The sequence below is a fragment of the Hippocampus comes genome, unplaced genomic scaffold (genome assembly GCF_001891065.2).
Source record: "Hippocampus comes isolate QL1 unplaced genomic scaffold, H_comes_QL1_v1.1 scaffold279, whole genome shotgun sequence".
Classification (NCBI taxonomy): Eukaryota; Metazoa; Chordata; class Actinopteri; order Syngnathiformes; family Syngnathidae; genus Hippocampus; species Hippocampus comes.
Genome location: NW_017805456.1, coordinates 482678 through 496686, shown reverse-complemented (window position 1 = coordinate 496686; position 14009 = coordinate 482678). Strand labels below are relative to the sequence as shown.

General features: G+C 50.2%; 3 protein-coding genes across 5 annotated transcripts in view; 1 reads left to right on the top strand and 2 right to left on the bottom strand.

Annotated features, from left to right (window-relative positions):
* Positions 1–52: 52 nt before the first annotated feature.
* On the bottom strand, positions 53–4370 carry asb3 (ankyrin repeat and SOCS box containing 3). Of its 2 annotated transcripts, none has more exons than XM_019874572.1 (11): positions 4141–4370; positions 3855–4074; positions 3487–3657; positions 3241–3353; positions 2914–3046; positions 2601–2778; positions 2299–2505; positions 1901–2011; positions 1544–1735; positions 1091–1236; positions 53–965 (listed from the first exon to the last, which is right to left on the bottom strand). In XM_019874572.1, the coding sequence occupies exons 1-11, from the start codon at positions 4189–4191 to the stop codon at positions 820–822; spliced, it is 1668 nt and encodes a 555-aa protein (XP_019730131.1). In that variant the 5' UTR covers positions 4192–4370; the 3' UTR covers positions 53–819. The 2 variants fall into 2 exon arrangements, with proteins under 2 accessions (XP_019730131.1, XP_019730132.1); XM_019874573.1 differs by having other exon boundaries at positions 1103–1236; positions 4141–4367.
* Positions 4371–4439: 69 nt separating this feature from the next.
* On the top strand, positions 4440–9121 carry cunh10orf88 (chromosome unknown C10orf88 homolog). The gene is made up of 8 exons (XM_019874603.1): positions 4440–4620; positions 5182–5335; positions 5562–5768; positions 5847–5907; positions 6073–6279; positions 6433–6531; positions 6713–6909; positions 8589–9121. The coding sequence occupies exons 1-8, from the start codon at positions 4614–4616 to the stop codon at positions 8776–8778; spliced, it is 1122 nt and encodes a 373-aa protein (XP_019730162.1). The 5' UTR covers positions 4440–4613; the 3' UTR covers positions 8779–9121.
* A 191-nt stretch (positions 9122–9312) lies between these two features.
* LOC109518597 (serine protease HTRA1B-like) overlaps positions 9313–14009 on the bottom strand; it is a 5057-nt gene continuing 360 nt past the window's right edge. The window contains exons 2-11 of one of the 2 annotated variants that reach the window (XM_019874587.1): positions 13767–14009; positions 11820–11919; positions 11630–11744; positions 11461–11550; positions 11079–11273; positions 10949–10981; positions 10688–10802; positions 10427–10484; positions 9881–9976; positions 9313–9770 (exon numbers count right to left, since the gene is read on the bottom strand). In XM_019874587.1, coding sequence (XP_019730146.1) covers positions 9602–9770; positions 9881–9976; positions 10427–10484; positions 10688–10802; positions 10949–10981; positions 11079–11273; positions 11461–11550; positions 11630–11744; positions 11820–11919; positions 13767–14009 — 1214 coding nt within the window. In that variant the 3' untranslated portion in view covers positions 9313–9601. Of the gene's footprint in view, positions 9771–9880; positions 9977–10426; positions 10485–10687; positions 10803–10948; positions 10982–11078; positions 11274–11460; positions 11551–11629; positions 11745–11819; positions 11923–13766 lie in introns of both variants that reach the window. The other variant, XM_019874586.1, reaches the window with a different exon arrangement.

Below are 14009 nucleotides of genomic sequence, written 5' to 3'. Positions count from 1 at the left end.
TAACCCTTCTGACGTCATAAACGCGACAAAGAACGACAACAAAACAGGAAAATTCACTAATCAGTGGCTTTATTTGAACCTCACAGAGCCATCGATTTGCTGCATATTTGGTGCCAACAACCTCATTATCCTTTGTTGCGTTTCAGTTCAACTCGCAAAGTTAGGGGAATAAAAAACCCAGACATCACCGACCAGCTTCAATCTGACGTCACTTGACAATGGCCACTCCCCAGGATAACGCGGAGCGTGAATGGCAAAATATAATTTACAATATAAACATGTTGCTTGTCTCAATAATTTCTATCATTGAAGGACATTATTAAGAAGTCTGCTGGAGGTCCCAAACGATGAACCCGAACAAAAAACATTTGACCACCTTCCTGGAATGCACCATTACAGCAGTCATTTAAAGTAGTCATTACGTCCCAAACATGGGAAAAAAGACGAAGGCTTTTTCCATGTGCAGTGAGAGTAAATTACGCCATTTTCAAAATCAGCGTGCCACCTCTTCGGCCTGAGTTTTGGATCAAAACAATTCACATTTCAAATGATTGACAGAGGTTTGCTCCAGAAGCAACAGTTTTTATTTTGCAAGCATCACAAAAATATGAAAACAGCAGACATTTGTAACAAACTATGATACGAATGTATTGAACATTAACACCATTTAAACCTCACAGTATCATCTATGTGATTGGAATTTGTTATTTAAAACAACAACAACCAACTTTCTTTTCATTTGAATGTCGCTCCTGCAAACAAAACTTCCGGTACGGTTACAGAAGCAAGGTGCACCACCACAAGACGTTCAAGTGTCTCCTAGGCGATGTCGTCGAACTGCAGGAAGTGGTGGAGGCACGGGGGTACGGGGAGCCTGCCCACCACATCTGGTCTCATCACCGCGTCGGCTCCCATTAAAATCCTGATCTGCAGCCGGCATAGATGCGACAGGTCGGGGATCGAGTCTGCACGGAGGAAGAGACCACATTCAAAATCATTTCAGTGATACTAAACTACTGCACTGCGCTACTCTCCCATTTCTCCTTATTAGTCCGAATGTTATCATGACCACATCATGGAAAACAAATACCAGTGTTGCTACCAAATTGCGGGAGTGGTTGCCACGTCTTCCGTGCCCGTCTTTGGCACAGGATGTCTTTCAAAGAGGGGGGCATTGTTGACCAGTTGACAAACTGCAGCAGGAAATTGACCATCTCGCTGTTGGCCACCTTCATTCTGGAAGCACAAAGAAGGGGAAGGAAAAATGGACTTACCTAATTACTTTTTTTAAAATTCATTTGATGAATCAAAAAACCATGACGGGTTAATCAATTAACGTTTAACATATTTAGAAGAAAAAAAAACATTCCCGGGTGTTTGAGAAGTGCGACTCCCTGGGCTGACTGTAGAAAAACGGTCCTATTTGCTATATTAGAAAAAAGGTGGTGCTAAGGAAAAGACTATTTTTGAGGCTGTCGGACATTGCAAATGGAAGGTGAAGGGTACTGAAAAGTGAACCGAGCAGCAAGCGGGAGAGACGCACATGTTGCAGTGCAGCAGCAACTTGGGTTCCAGTCCGGCCTTCAGGAGCGGCGGCAGCCAGCTGTCGGCAAACTCCGCCTGCTGCAGCGCCATCAGCAACATGTCGTCAAACTCCGGCGGCCTCAACGCCGTCTTGCTTGAACGGCCGTCCGCCGCCGAGTCGTCGCTCAAGAAACGTGGTGGGTAAAGCCACCTGCAAGTCAGCAGGCACGCTTTGTTTATGCACATAGCACAGTGTTTGCCGAAGCTCATAGCAAAATCTGTGATTGCTGTGGATGCCCGGGGCGGTGGCCCCGCCCTCTGCTGTACTTTTGAGGAGGAAGAAGCAGGAGGAGGTTGAAGCATGGATGCTGCTCACCTGTGTTCCAGGACCAGCTTCAGTACATCTGCGTCGTGCCGGCTCAACACCAGACTCCACTCGTCCAGGTCCAGCGTCGCTCCCGCCGCCAGCAGCAGCCTGGCCTCCTCCCTGCGGGCATGCACAAGCAGCGCGTCACAGATACACCCGGCCAACTTAGGCAGTGCCGCAAACCAGACCCCAAGCTGTCAAGTGTGTGCTCCTCAACCAGCGGATATCTGAAAACAGTACAAAGCCAAATGGCTCGCATGTGACACTTGAGAATTTTAAGGACTCCACATCAGTGCCGTGCACTTTTTATTTTCTTGAAAAGAGGAAGCTCATCTATTTGCAAATTATGGCACCATCATATGACATCTTGGGGCGGGGTACTGCACGCATCCTGGGTGCTGGCCTGCCTGAGTTCGCATTCTAAGGCGAGGGAGAGCGGCGAGTGCAGGTCCAGGAGGCTGTCGCAGTCCTGGGCATCAGGGCTGAAGCCTTCGGCAAGCAACAGCTCCATGCTGGGCAACTGGCGGCCTTGAACGGCCAGGTAGAGCGGGCTCACCATGCCCTCGTCGCGGTCGCACGCACGTTCCGTGACGCGCAGCAGCCGCCGCAGGATACTGTTACACGCCAAAACAATACCAGTGCAAAAACACACTACATTAGAAACAACCTCAACGCGGCCTATAAGTCGGCATTGGGGAATAATACCTACCTGAGGTGGCCAAACTCTGCGGCGGCGTGGATGGGCAGCTGGGGCCAGTTCTGGCCGCACACCAGGTTAGCATCTGCACCGTGCTGCAACAAGAAGTCCACACAAGACAGGTGACCCTCCTGAGAAGCCAGCAGGAGCGGCGAGGCCAGGTCCACCGCCTGCGCGTTCACGTTGGCGCCTGAAAAGAAAAAAAAAATCCTCTGAAGCAACAGTTTGGAAACCCTTGGGATAACCTGCCCTCATTGCAACAACAGCACCTCACGAGAGAGCGTACAGGAAGTGATGGATCTCCCGACATGGACCACCAGCTTACCGGCGTGGACGAGGACCTCGAGACATTGCCGCCGTCCGTGCTGCGCCGCCAGGAAGAGCGGCGTCACCTTGTAGTCGTCGGGTGCCTCCAGGTCGGCCGACTCCACCAGCAACCGCACGATGTCCACGTGATCCTACAAGCAGCACACAAAGTACATCAAGGCGAAGATTGAAAAGTGTGCAGTTGTGCTAAGAAGTACACTTAGAGTGAGGCTATGTCAACTGCGAATATGTACGCTCATGTGTCCTTTTCCAAAATCCAATGTGGTCAAGTTTGCCTCAATCTGATTTGATGAACTGAACAAAACAGTGCGTGCGCGGGGATGACCTGATAGACCGCTAGATGAAGGCACGTCCAGCAGGAGGCCGTGTGCGATCTGTCCAACATGGCGCCCTTGGCCAATAAGAGCTGCACCACATCCTTGTGTCCGTTGCTGACCGCTGCCAGAGACCACTTGTTACTTGAGGGCGTTGCGATGCAACACACGCACGCACGGCATCAACCAGAATGCATGCGCAGACACGCCCCTGACTAACTCACCCACACCTTGCCAACACACACATGTAGTTTTACCTACGTAGAGAGGACACGATAGGTCGTTGGTGAGCTGGTCGATGTTGGCTCTGGCTTTGAGGAGAAGGCGGACGGCATCCAGGTGGCCGCTTCTCGCCGCCAGGAAGCAGGCCGACTCGCCCTCGTGGGTGGCCGAGTTGACGTACGCCTGGAAGCCCGCCGACGAGCCGGCTGCACACGGGGGAGAACCAGCACAGCAATTGCTTGTTTCGTTTTGAGGATTATGGAATTGTCTGCTATCCTTGTCCTCACTCGTAAGACCATCCAGTAATTGTGGCCATCTTCCATAATTGTGGCTTGGTGTCAATCAATTCGAATTTGAAGCTCTTAATCACAAAGTGAAACGACAAGGCTGCGGTTGCGTTTACCCGTCCTGGCGGCCGCAGAGAGGATCTCCTTAAGGCAGCCCACCCTGCCGGCAGCGGCCGCCTCGTGGATGGCCCTCCAGCCCCGGTTGTCCGCAAGGTCGACGGTGTGGCCCTGGCGAATCAGGTACCTCATGCGCCTCTTGTTGCCCAGGCGGGCGGCGGCGGCCACGCTGGACACAGAGTCCTCGTAGCACGCGCTAAAGTCCATCCCGGGGCGACGCTAGAACGGCAGCGACATGTTGGTCATGTTGAAAGCGAATAAAATGGAGGGAAAAAGTTACTTTACCGAAGCGGTAGATGATGTTTGGGTTAAGTCGGAGCAGCGCAAAGAAGCCATCAGCGACCTCAGTCTGTGATGTTTTGACTCGATTCTTGAACTCAAGTCGCTTTCTATTCTATTTTTGTCACTTTGTCGTCTGGTGACCCAGCAACGATTCCTAACAGTTGGACTCCATGACGTGCAAATTGTTGAAAAACGCACGGCAACGACGATTTGAGAAGTCAGCACTTGCCAAAAGTAGCAGACGCGTATTCAATAACAACCAGTCGCTGTTTTATGACGTCGGCAGAAACCCCGGAAGTATATCGTGACCCGTTCCTTGCCGAGCAAACCAGAAGCCACTAGGAAAATGCTCTGATTTGATGTATCTTGCAAGAATAATCTATTGTAATGGAGTGGGTTGATGGTTGAACGGGCTGGAAGACATGCGAAGACTGAAGAGGACATATCGGCGTTATTAACGGTTGCAGGCGGTAGACATGGCGGGTAGGAATAGACGCCTTTTAACACCCTTCGTTGTCATCTGCATGGCGGTACCGACAGGGACACGAAGACCTCCAGACGGTTCCGTCTATCGTTAGATTCGCGACCTGTCCACTGTTTATCTGTATGCGCCCTGACATGGACTGGGGACCAATCTCTTGTTAAAGGGCAACTGTCGGCGACCACTCTCTGAGTGGACCCTTTGGTTGATTTGAAAAAAAAAATAGTAATAAATATTGGACGAATGGAAAATAAATCGAGAGAAAATGCAAATCCGTGGGTGCACGAGTATGCAGGGGTTGGCTGTTGTTTTAAGTTGTAATATCACCATTCACCACTAGATCGCAGACATGTCAGCTGCACTTACACTGGATCTTCTGCTGCCCTATAGTGAACGGGAGAAGTCTAAATATTTTTTTGCAGATTTGGAATTAGATACAGGGCAAACACAGTAACTTAATAATATTACAATTTTGAGTGAGTTGATTTCGTAAGAAAATACACAACATGAGTCATTTTTGTGCAAGGCAGTTATGTAGTGGTGATGATGATGTCTCCTCCAAGTGGCATCTGGCGTCACAGTGGACGTGAGGGTGGGAACGGCGTGGCAGTGTCGAAGCGGAGGCAGCAGCCTGGCCGACGTGGTGCTGACGGTCGAAGTCACGGCGCCGGATGACGACAACAGTGAAGAAGAACAGAAGCTGAGGCAGACACTTGGGTAGGACAGCCGAAATGAGTCATTCTTTGCAGAGGATAAAGTACATATGTCTGCGAGGATGTCAAGATTATATTTTTCATTGTAACTCTGCTGCTTGTTATAAGTTGAATTGCTGTACAACTGTAACTAACTGAACTTCAGGCTGCCACGGTGGCGGTAAATATGCCACTCTAACATTTGACATGTGAATGAAGTAAAGGTGGCGTTTTGCACCCGTGTCTCTCAGGGGCGATGGCGTCCTGTTGGAGCGAGTGGACGGCGACAACGGCGAGCCCTGCGTCGTGACGCTGAGCTGCGGCCCCGCCGGGCTGGCCGCTATCGGCCGCCTGACGCTAATCAGCGAGGCGCGGACCATGGAGGTGTACCTGCCCACGGGGGAATATTGCGGGACTGTTCGGGGCCACAAGCAGGATGATGTACAGCATGGTGACAGGTCATTAATAAGCCGTATGTCATGGCAGAAATATTGAGAAATAGGTTTCATATCTTTTTTTTTTTTTTTTGTGGGCAGAGGACCTTTCTACAGGAAGCAACTAAGCCTGGACGACGCGCCGTCGTCATGTGACGTGAAGGTGATTGAAGCAAACTCACTTTGTTTGCATTCACACATTTCATAGTTGGGATAGGAAATATAATAGAGTTGTACCATAGAAAAATTAGATGACAATATACATCATCACTATACTGTAGTAATAGTTCTCGTTGTTAACGGCTTGAAATCCCGTTCGCCCTCTCAGCTGCTCTCTCTGGCGGGTCGAAGCAGCGTCTTGCTGCGCGGCGTGGTGGTGGCGCTGCGGCCGCCGCAGCACGCCCCGTACCAAGACGGCGGCGCCGGTGCGGGCACCATCGACCTGCGGCAGGTCCAGAGTCTGGTGGACGAGATGGGCGGCACCCTCTCGCCAGGGGCTCAAAACCTCATGGAGACGCTGCGCCTCCAGCAGAAGGTACGTACGTGCACTAAGTCAGTCAGTTCAAGCTCACTTGTTGCAAATGGCCCCTTTTTACGAGGCAGATCTGCCACATGCAATATGGCGGACGGGCTGATGTACGTACGGTATGTATACATGGCTGTGCTCATGACAACGTGTCCCTGCCAGAACCAAAGCAGTTTCCTGCCCCTCCTTATGGGTGGGGGCCTCTTGTCCACCTTAGCCCCACCGCCGAATGTCGGGACCGCAGCTGCCGCCGCCTTCCAGGTACGGCATGCCGCAACCGTATGGAGCACGCGTGGCGTTGATGCGTCGTTTAGTTATCCGGCCCACCGAGCATTTGTTTGATGTAGATATTATATTTTATTTATAATATTTTTCATTCCTTGACATAACTGAATTTTTAAAACGTAATGACATGAGAACATTATTTTATGACTTCTGACAGCATCCATCAGACTCCGTCAGGCCCACTGCCCAAGCGCCACCAAACGGGCCGCCGCCGGACGGACGGCTGTCCCAGATGATGCGCCACTTCCTGTCGGGCGGCCGGGATGACGACATGGGCGCCGTCTCGCCTGACAACTTGCTGCGCGAGCTCTGTGCTCAGCTGGCGCCACTCAAAGTGGACCAGAACAACACGCAGTAAGTTACATAAATTTTTTTGGGCGCAGATTCTGAGACTTGGCAGCACACAAACTTTCAGAGAACCGATTTATTAACCGAATTGTTTCAAATATATATTCATGGAGAAAATAACTTCTTCACTTCCTTCTCACTGACAACAAAGATATGAATTGTAGGCCAAACATTTGACTATTTTTTGCAATACTTGGTGCTTTCGTATTTGTTGGACTTTACAACAGAGGGCAAAAATCTGCCAAAAAAAAAATCCCCTTTTATGTATTTATTTATTGACGATTTTAAAAGAGATAATATCTTGTCCATGTTCCCTGCAATTGACTGGCAGTGGCGACCGATCCAGTCTGACTGGCAAGTTGTCCCTTGTTTGTCTGTATATGCCATGTGATTAACTGGCAACCAGTCCAGGGTGTTACTGCCCTCGCAGCCAAAATCAGCCAGGACAAACGCCAGCCGAATTTTTGCCCGTGGGTGCCATGGCGACAGAAACGCCAACCCCTCCGTGACAATCGGACAAAAGATCTCGTTGTGCCTTCTCGCGGCACCACAAAGTGATCTTTGTCGCCGGCCGAGTCATCCGAGCGTGACGCCACTCGGACGGACGGACGGGAGCAGAAGCGCGAGCGCAGCGGACGCAGCCGCCCCACTCAAGTCCAAAATCGAATCGCGCTCTTCAAAAAAAAAAACACAATCGATCCGTGAGTCTTGTTTTTCTTTTCATGTGTTTGTCATCTATGTGCTGACCTCATTTGGCGACCAGTCCATTATATGTTGATACGGCTGACCACCAGTTTTTTTTTTCCTTATGCCAAAGCACTAAAAGTAATACTTTGGTTGCATCTTGGTGCCAAGGAACTATGTTGAAGTGAATTACGGTTCTACAGAGACACAAAATAGTGCTTTGTCACAATTTTTGTGTCAAGGATAGATGTCGGTGGTGGAGTCTCATTCCGACAAAAGTAGTGCTTTGACCCCCACCTGAAACACAACATGAAGCTTCGACGCAAAGATTTTGTTTCGACCTACTTTTGTAGTCAACTTATGCAAGTATTTTGATGTTCTTTTTTTCCCGGTATATTATTAAACATAATTTTCTCGTGTGGGTGTGTACATTTGCGTTTTATGTTCTGAGCTCATCCCTTACCACATCTGTTTGGACTTGTCTTTTTCCGCCTTTGTGCGGGATTATGTGTTGCACAAGTGAAAACATTTTGGAGGCACATCAACTCCGACATCTGCTTCAAGTTCTTGTTCTTGCTGTTTTTTTTTTTTCAGGGGTGAGGTTTTGTTATACATCATCAAATGTCCCGCAGCTGGAACCAGATCTGTTGCGGGCTCTCAAAAAAGTTTTGGTGGCGGTCACTGAGTGACAAAGTTTTGCCAATGTCAAGGCTGCCAATCAGCGTGGCTTTTTGCTGACGTTTTATTTTTAGTTTGCCCTCAGAGACAGAAAGCGGAGAATGTCCAAGAATGTTCTTCCAAGTCAGCAAGTGGACTGACTGAGTGTTTCTTATAACATTGTTAGCTTAGCGTCACTGGTTGGCAGTGATACTGTACACGTAAAAGAATGCCATAAATAAATGATCAAAACACCACACAAATGTTTAAAAAAAAAAAAAGACACATTGGAAAAAACGTCAGTGTACTTACATCGGACTTGGTTGTTGCTTATTGTCCGTCAGGACTGTGGACGCGTCCATGGAATCTCGCCTGGAGGAAATGGAGCGGCGTCTAAAGGAGCACGTGGACCGCCGCCTGGACGCTCTGGAGCACAAGCTGGACAAAGTGCTGCTCGCCGCACTCCAGCAAGCGCCGCATGCAGCCCCGCCGCCCGCCGACCCGTCCGAGGCCGAAGTCCTCAAGTCCAAATAGCAAAGAGACAGCACCAACACTGCACTCGGTTAACTAACACAGATGTTGAATACATAAAGCACTACCTGAACTGACCGGACATTTCTTGATCGAGACACAAATATGAAATGAATACACTTGGAGGGAGCATGGAGATGACACTGACATGGAACTAACCGTGTAGCAAATAGCATCATGCTTATATTGAGAAGGGGAAAAAAAAAAAATCACGTGGCGTGCTCATCATAACTTTGCTAACCTCGGCACCGAATGGTTCTGTGGCTTTACTTGGGCTCGCTGGGCAACTTCCCGTTTGCTTGAATCCCTCTAAGCACATTCACAACCAATAAACTGGCCGGTTTGACTCGCTTGTTATTGTTGCTCTGTTTCTGATGCTCGCGACACAACAGGGCGCAATGTGTCCTCCGCGCCACAAGGGCTGCTCCACTTGCAAAGGTGACAAATAATCGTGTTCAAATACACAGTGAAATCACAAAAAAAATAAATAAAACTGCAAACAATATAAAACAAAGACACAATAAAACACAAGAAGAATTATGTTAAAAATAATTTTATTTTCTTCCCAGAAAAATGGTCATACACATAAAAACAACTTCAAAACAAGTCCCCAAAACAAGTAGAGTAACCTAGCAACCACTTGATGGACACACAAGTAGCAACCGGTTGCGCGAGTGTCTTTGAGGCGCACGTGTGACGCATGGTCTCAAGCATTGGTCCGTACGTCCATAACACCCGAAACTCAGCAGGTGTTCCGCCCACAGCGCCCCTCGTTGGTGGCCGGCGGAAGTGCTGTCGGTGGCAGCGGTGGCTCGCCGCTGACGCGTCACGGGGCGACGTCGTCGGGTACGACGGAGACGATGACGTCCTCGTTGCCGCGCCTCACCACCAGCCGCAGTGTGTCGTCACGCCTGATGGCGGCGCTCACGTCGCTCGCCGACGTCACGCGCTCGCCGTTGATGCTGATGATCACATCGCTCTCCCGCAGGCCAGCGCTGGCTCGGAAAAATTCACCGCAAAAACAAATATATCACAATCAAAGACTACTAAAACAATCTGTGTTTTTGAATGCAGCTGTGCTGCAAGATCGTTTTTGCGCACTCACGCCTCAGCGGGGGTCCGGCTGAGGACTTCGATGACATAGGCGCCCGAGGTGACATCCGGGAAGTCTGACTGTCTGTCCTTCAGCTCCTTGGCTAGACTGAAAAAAAAAAAAAAAACAATGGGAATGATCATTTGGATTTATTCTGGCAGATTTTCATGGGAAAATATTATTCGAGAAGGCTTGATTGACAGTTGAGAACATTCCTCATTCATGTACTTGATTTTCTCCAAATCTTTTCCTCAATTTCCATTGGCCAGCACAAAGTTATTCTTTCTTTCGAATGGCTTTGCAGGATCGTTACAATGCGAGGTACACACGCATTTCCATGTCATCCAGAGAACTTTTGTTTCACATTTCCACCGCTCTGTCATTACGCGCCCGTACAGCATCGTAATCACAGAGCGGCGGAAATGTTAGCGAGTCAAAGTAGAAATCATTTTGCGGCATTTACAACATGCACTTGCGTTTTGGAAAGTGTCCCGCAACCCCCCCACATCAGTCGCATCAGAGTGTGTATGTGCGTGTGTTTGCGTGTCAAGTGCTCACGTTGGCGTGAGGCTCATCATCCTGATGCCAATGTACTTCTTCTTGCCACTGTTCCTCCCTTGAGCAAACAAAAGCACGGATAAAAATAACTCAAGACACACCTCACAGCACCACAAATTTCATCAAAACAGATTTAAAACACAATAAAGACGTGTTCAAAAAGATCATTCGGACACCATGACAAAAAAAAAAAAAAAAAAAAAACGCAATAAAAACAGCGATGAGTCATAGCACCGTATTTGCAGACATCAGGTTTGTCACCTTTGGCCTGGCGGTCATGCGACTCAGCCAGGAACTCTCGGATTTTGTCGGACGGGATGGCAAAGGAGATTCCCGCCGTGACCTTGAGGGTGTTGATGCCGATCACCTCGCCGTCCTGCAACGCACACGCACACCCACACACTTGATTGAGCACCCCTGAATAGACCTTAGCAGGGAGGCGGTAGAAGTGTGACACCGCTTTAGTCCCCCTTTTTAAAAAGGGGGACCACCACCCCGGTCTGCCAATCCAGAGGCACTCACCAGATTGACGAGCGGCCCTCCCGAGTTGCCGTACTGCCGCCCCCGGGAGAGACAAAAGCAAAAGCCTCAGTCAGAGGGGGCAAAACGTTTTAGGGTTTGTGCATTTGTGGGCGCTCGATGTTTGGCTCACGTTGATGATGGCGTCGGTCTGGATGTAGTCCATGTCGGAGTTGCGCAGGCCCAGCTCCTTGCCTTGCCGCTGCGTGGTGCTAACGATGCCGGTGGTGACGGTGTTCTGCAGCGAGAAGGGACTGCCGATGGCCACCACAAACTCGCCGGGGCGCAACTCTGCCGAGCGGCCCAGCAGCAGAACCGGCAGCTTGCTCTGCAACGCAAACCATGCCTGTCGTGCACTCGTTGACATTTGACTTCGCCTGGACTTCCTTTGGAATCAACTGTGACTTTGTCCCATTTTTGATTTCACGTTGACGTCCATCTGAGATTTACTTTCTCCAACTGAATCGCCGTTTTCATCTTTGGTGATTTTATTTCTGTTTTGAACTTTGACTCACGTGGACATTGATTTTGATGAGAGCGATGTCGGCCTTCTCGTCCACGTCCAAGATTTTGGCGTCAAACGTGGCGCCGCTCTTCAGCTCCACCTGCGTGCACGACACCAAATGTCACGTTTCCGTCGGCCGGCGCGAACCTTGACTTGATTTCGACAGGCCAACCGCCGACCTTCACTCGATGCTTATTGGCCACCACGTGGGCGTTGGTGACGATGAGTCCGTCCTCCGACACGACGAATCCCGAGCCGCTGGCCACCGCCACTTCCCGCTTGGAATAAACCATCCTGCGGGCGGAAAGGTCAATCATTGCAACGCGTTGGAAATTGATCGCGCCCGACTCCCCGACTTCATGGTCGTACTTGCGGTAAAGTTCGATGTGGACGACAGCCGGCGCGATCTTTTCCACTACGTCGGCGATGAAGTTGTACTTGAGGCGAAGACTATCGGGGTTCCTCTGACCTGCTGGGGCGGAACGAACATCAGAGACACCGTGACCATGGGGGTGGAGGCGTGGCCAACCATGCCATGTCGCTCCTGCAGCAGCAGGGCGGCGCTGTGCGAGGCTCGAGTCCATCTACGTGTGTCGGCGAGCCACGCAAATAAAACCAAAAGGCCGTGAGTCAAGTCTCGTCTTACATAAGCGCCGCGCTTGCTCACGTTCCAGATGTGCTGAAACATCAGCGCCGCTCCAAATGGGGGAAGTCATTTCAAATGTTGGACGAGACAAACGATGTGGCTCGATGGCTGAGTGAGTATCAATTGCAAAGGGAAAGAAAGTGAGGTAACTTTTGGCAACCATGTTCCCGCACTCGATGGCTGCGTGTCTTTAATGGACTTTGAAGGGTCACCACTCTAACGGGCCACCACCTACCCTCATGCTTCTTGGCAACCACTAACGTTTATTTCATTTCTGTTGCCCACCTTTTACCCATCTTTTTTTTTTACTTCATTTCGACTGGCTACTATATACTTTTACTCACTTTCAAAAAGTACCTTTGTTTTTATTGGCCAACGCGAACCACAAGGTGACTGAGTCCCGATTGGTTGTGTAGCGAAAAAGCGGGCGTGCTCAGACTCGTAAACGCGCGAGCATGCTCAAATGAGATCAACTGAGGACATGCATTGAGTGAACGGTTCACTCTTATCCGCGACTTTCTTTTCACGTCGGGAGGCCAAACCGACGGCGATGATCAACAATGTCATCCCGTTATCTGATCCCAGCTAGAGGCAAACGAGCCTCAACTGGGAAAGATTCCCGAGGCTGCTCCTGAGTCACCGCGCAAGAGTTGCCGTGTTGACGGCGTATCCCAGCTTGTCTGCACAGAGAGCCGGAAAGAAAAATATTTTGACCCGCTTAAATCTGGGTTAAATAACGTCTGACCCACATTCAAGCAGTCAACCGGTAGTCTTCCAGCGATGAGTCATAGCACCAAACGCGTTCCAGACCTTCTCTGAGGCTCCAAAGTTCTGTCCAACGTGTCCACAAAACAACTGCCGGCCCGTCACAATCCATTGCAAAGACGAAGCTTTGGAATGAGATGAAGATTTTCTCAAGCAGGGAGGTCAAATTTACTTCACAAGATTTATTTGGGGCAGCGCTTAAAGAAGAAGTCATTGCTTTAGTACTTTTGTTTTATTGGCCTGCTGTTCCCATTATGTGCCGTTGATAGAAACTGTTGAAATCACACCACGTCACGGTTTATTGCAGATGATTTTGGGATACTGCTAGTCGCCGTTTGCGGACCCTCGGTGACCTCAATTTGACAGCCGCTGGCTTGACTCACTCTTGGCTTGTGAGGTGACAACACTCTGTTGCCACGGTGACCAAGTAATGTGGAACATTCCAAGAGGAATGACAAGTTTCGTCTGAGCACACGCACGCGGACACACACTGAGGCCCACTCAGCACTTTTGTTTCTTGAATAAGCAATTTTTCAGACTCGTCTGGCTATTATCCCGCCAAAGTGCTGCCTTGTCCCTGTTTTGAAAGTGAAGAAAGGCTGCAATTTAGGTCGAGACATACCGCCAAAATGTCAACATCAAATGCAATTAATTAGCCAGAAATATGCAATAAATAACTTAGGAGGCCACAGAAGAGGAGAGGGCCCCGTTGCCTCGAGTTTGATCCCTAAATGTTTCGCAAGATGACTAATATAAAGCATTGGGCACCAACGCGCACGCACATTTACACCCCAAACTACACCCACGTCTCGCCCTCACCCACATTCATGAACGCCCCCACACCCCCACATACACCCGGTTCCAAGCACACGCTCCCAGCCGTTTCGACGCCCACTGCAACTTACCATGGCCGCACGCGCCTCTCTGGATGGGGATGACGGGCGGCCGTCCGGCCTGGACTGCGCGGACGCTTTCGCGTCGGAGCCGGCAGACGTTGGCGTAGGTGACCCCGTCGCTGCCGCAGGCGGGCTCGGAGCTGGCGCACTCGCACACGCCCGGCGTGGCCCGGCGCCGCAGGGTGCTCGTGGGTGCCACGCCGTCGCTCGTCACGCAAGTCAGACCGTCGCCGCAGCGGCGTTCGTCTCCGC

Coding starts and splice junctions, on each gene's coding strand:
- asb3 (XM_019874572.1), bottom strand. CDS start 4,191: ATGGCTTCTTTGCGCTGCTCCGACTTAACCCAAACATCATCTACCGCT. Junction 3,658..3,854: donor CTCTGCGGCCGCCAGGACGG/GTAAACGCAACC, acceptor CCCCGTGTGCAG/CCGGCTCGTCGGCGGGCTTC. Junction 966..1,090: donor GCAATTTGGTAGCAACACTG/GTATTTGTTTTC, acceptor TCCTCCGTGCAG/ACTCGATCCCCGACCTGTCG.
- cunh10orf88 (XM_019874603.1), top strand. Junction 5,336..5,561: donor AAGCTGAGGCAGACACTTGG/GTAGGACAGCCG, acceptor CGTGTCTCTCAG/GGGCGATGGCGTCCTGTTGG. Junction 5,769..5,846: donor GATGTACAGCATGGTGACAG/GTCATTAATAAG, acceptor TTTTGTGGGCAG/AGGACCTTTCTACAGGAAGC.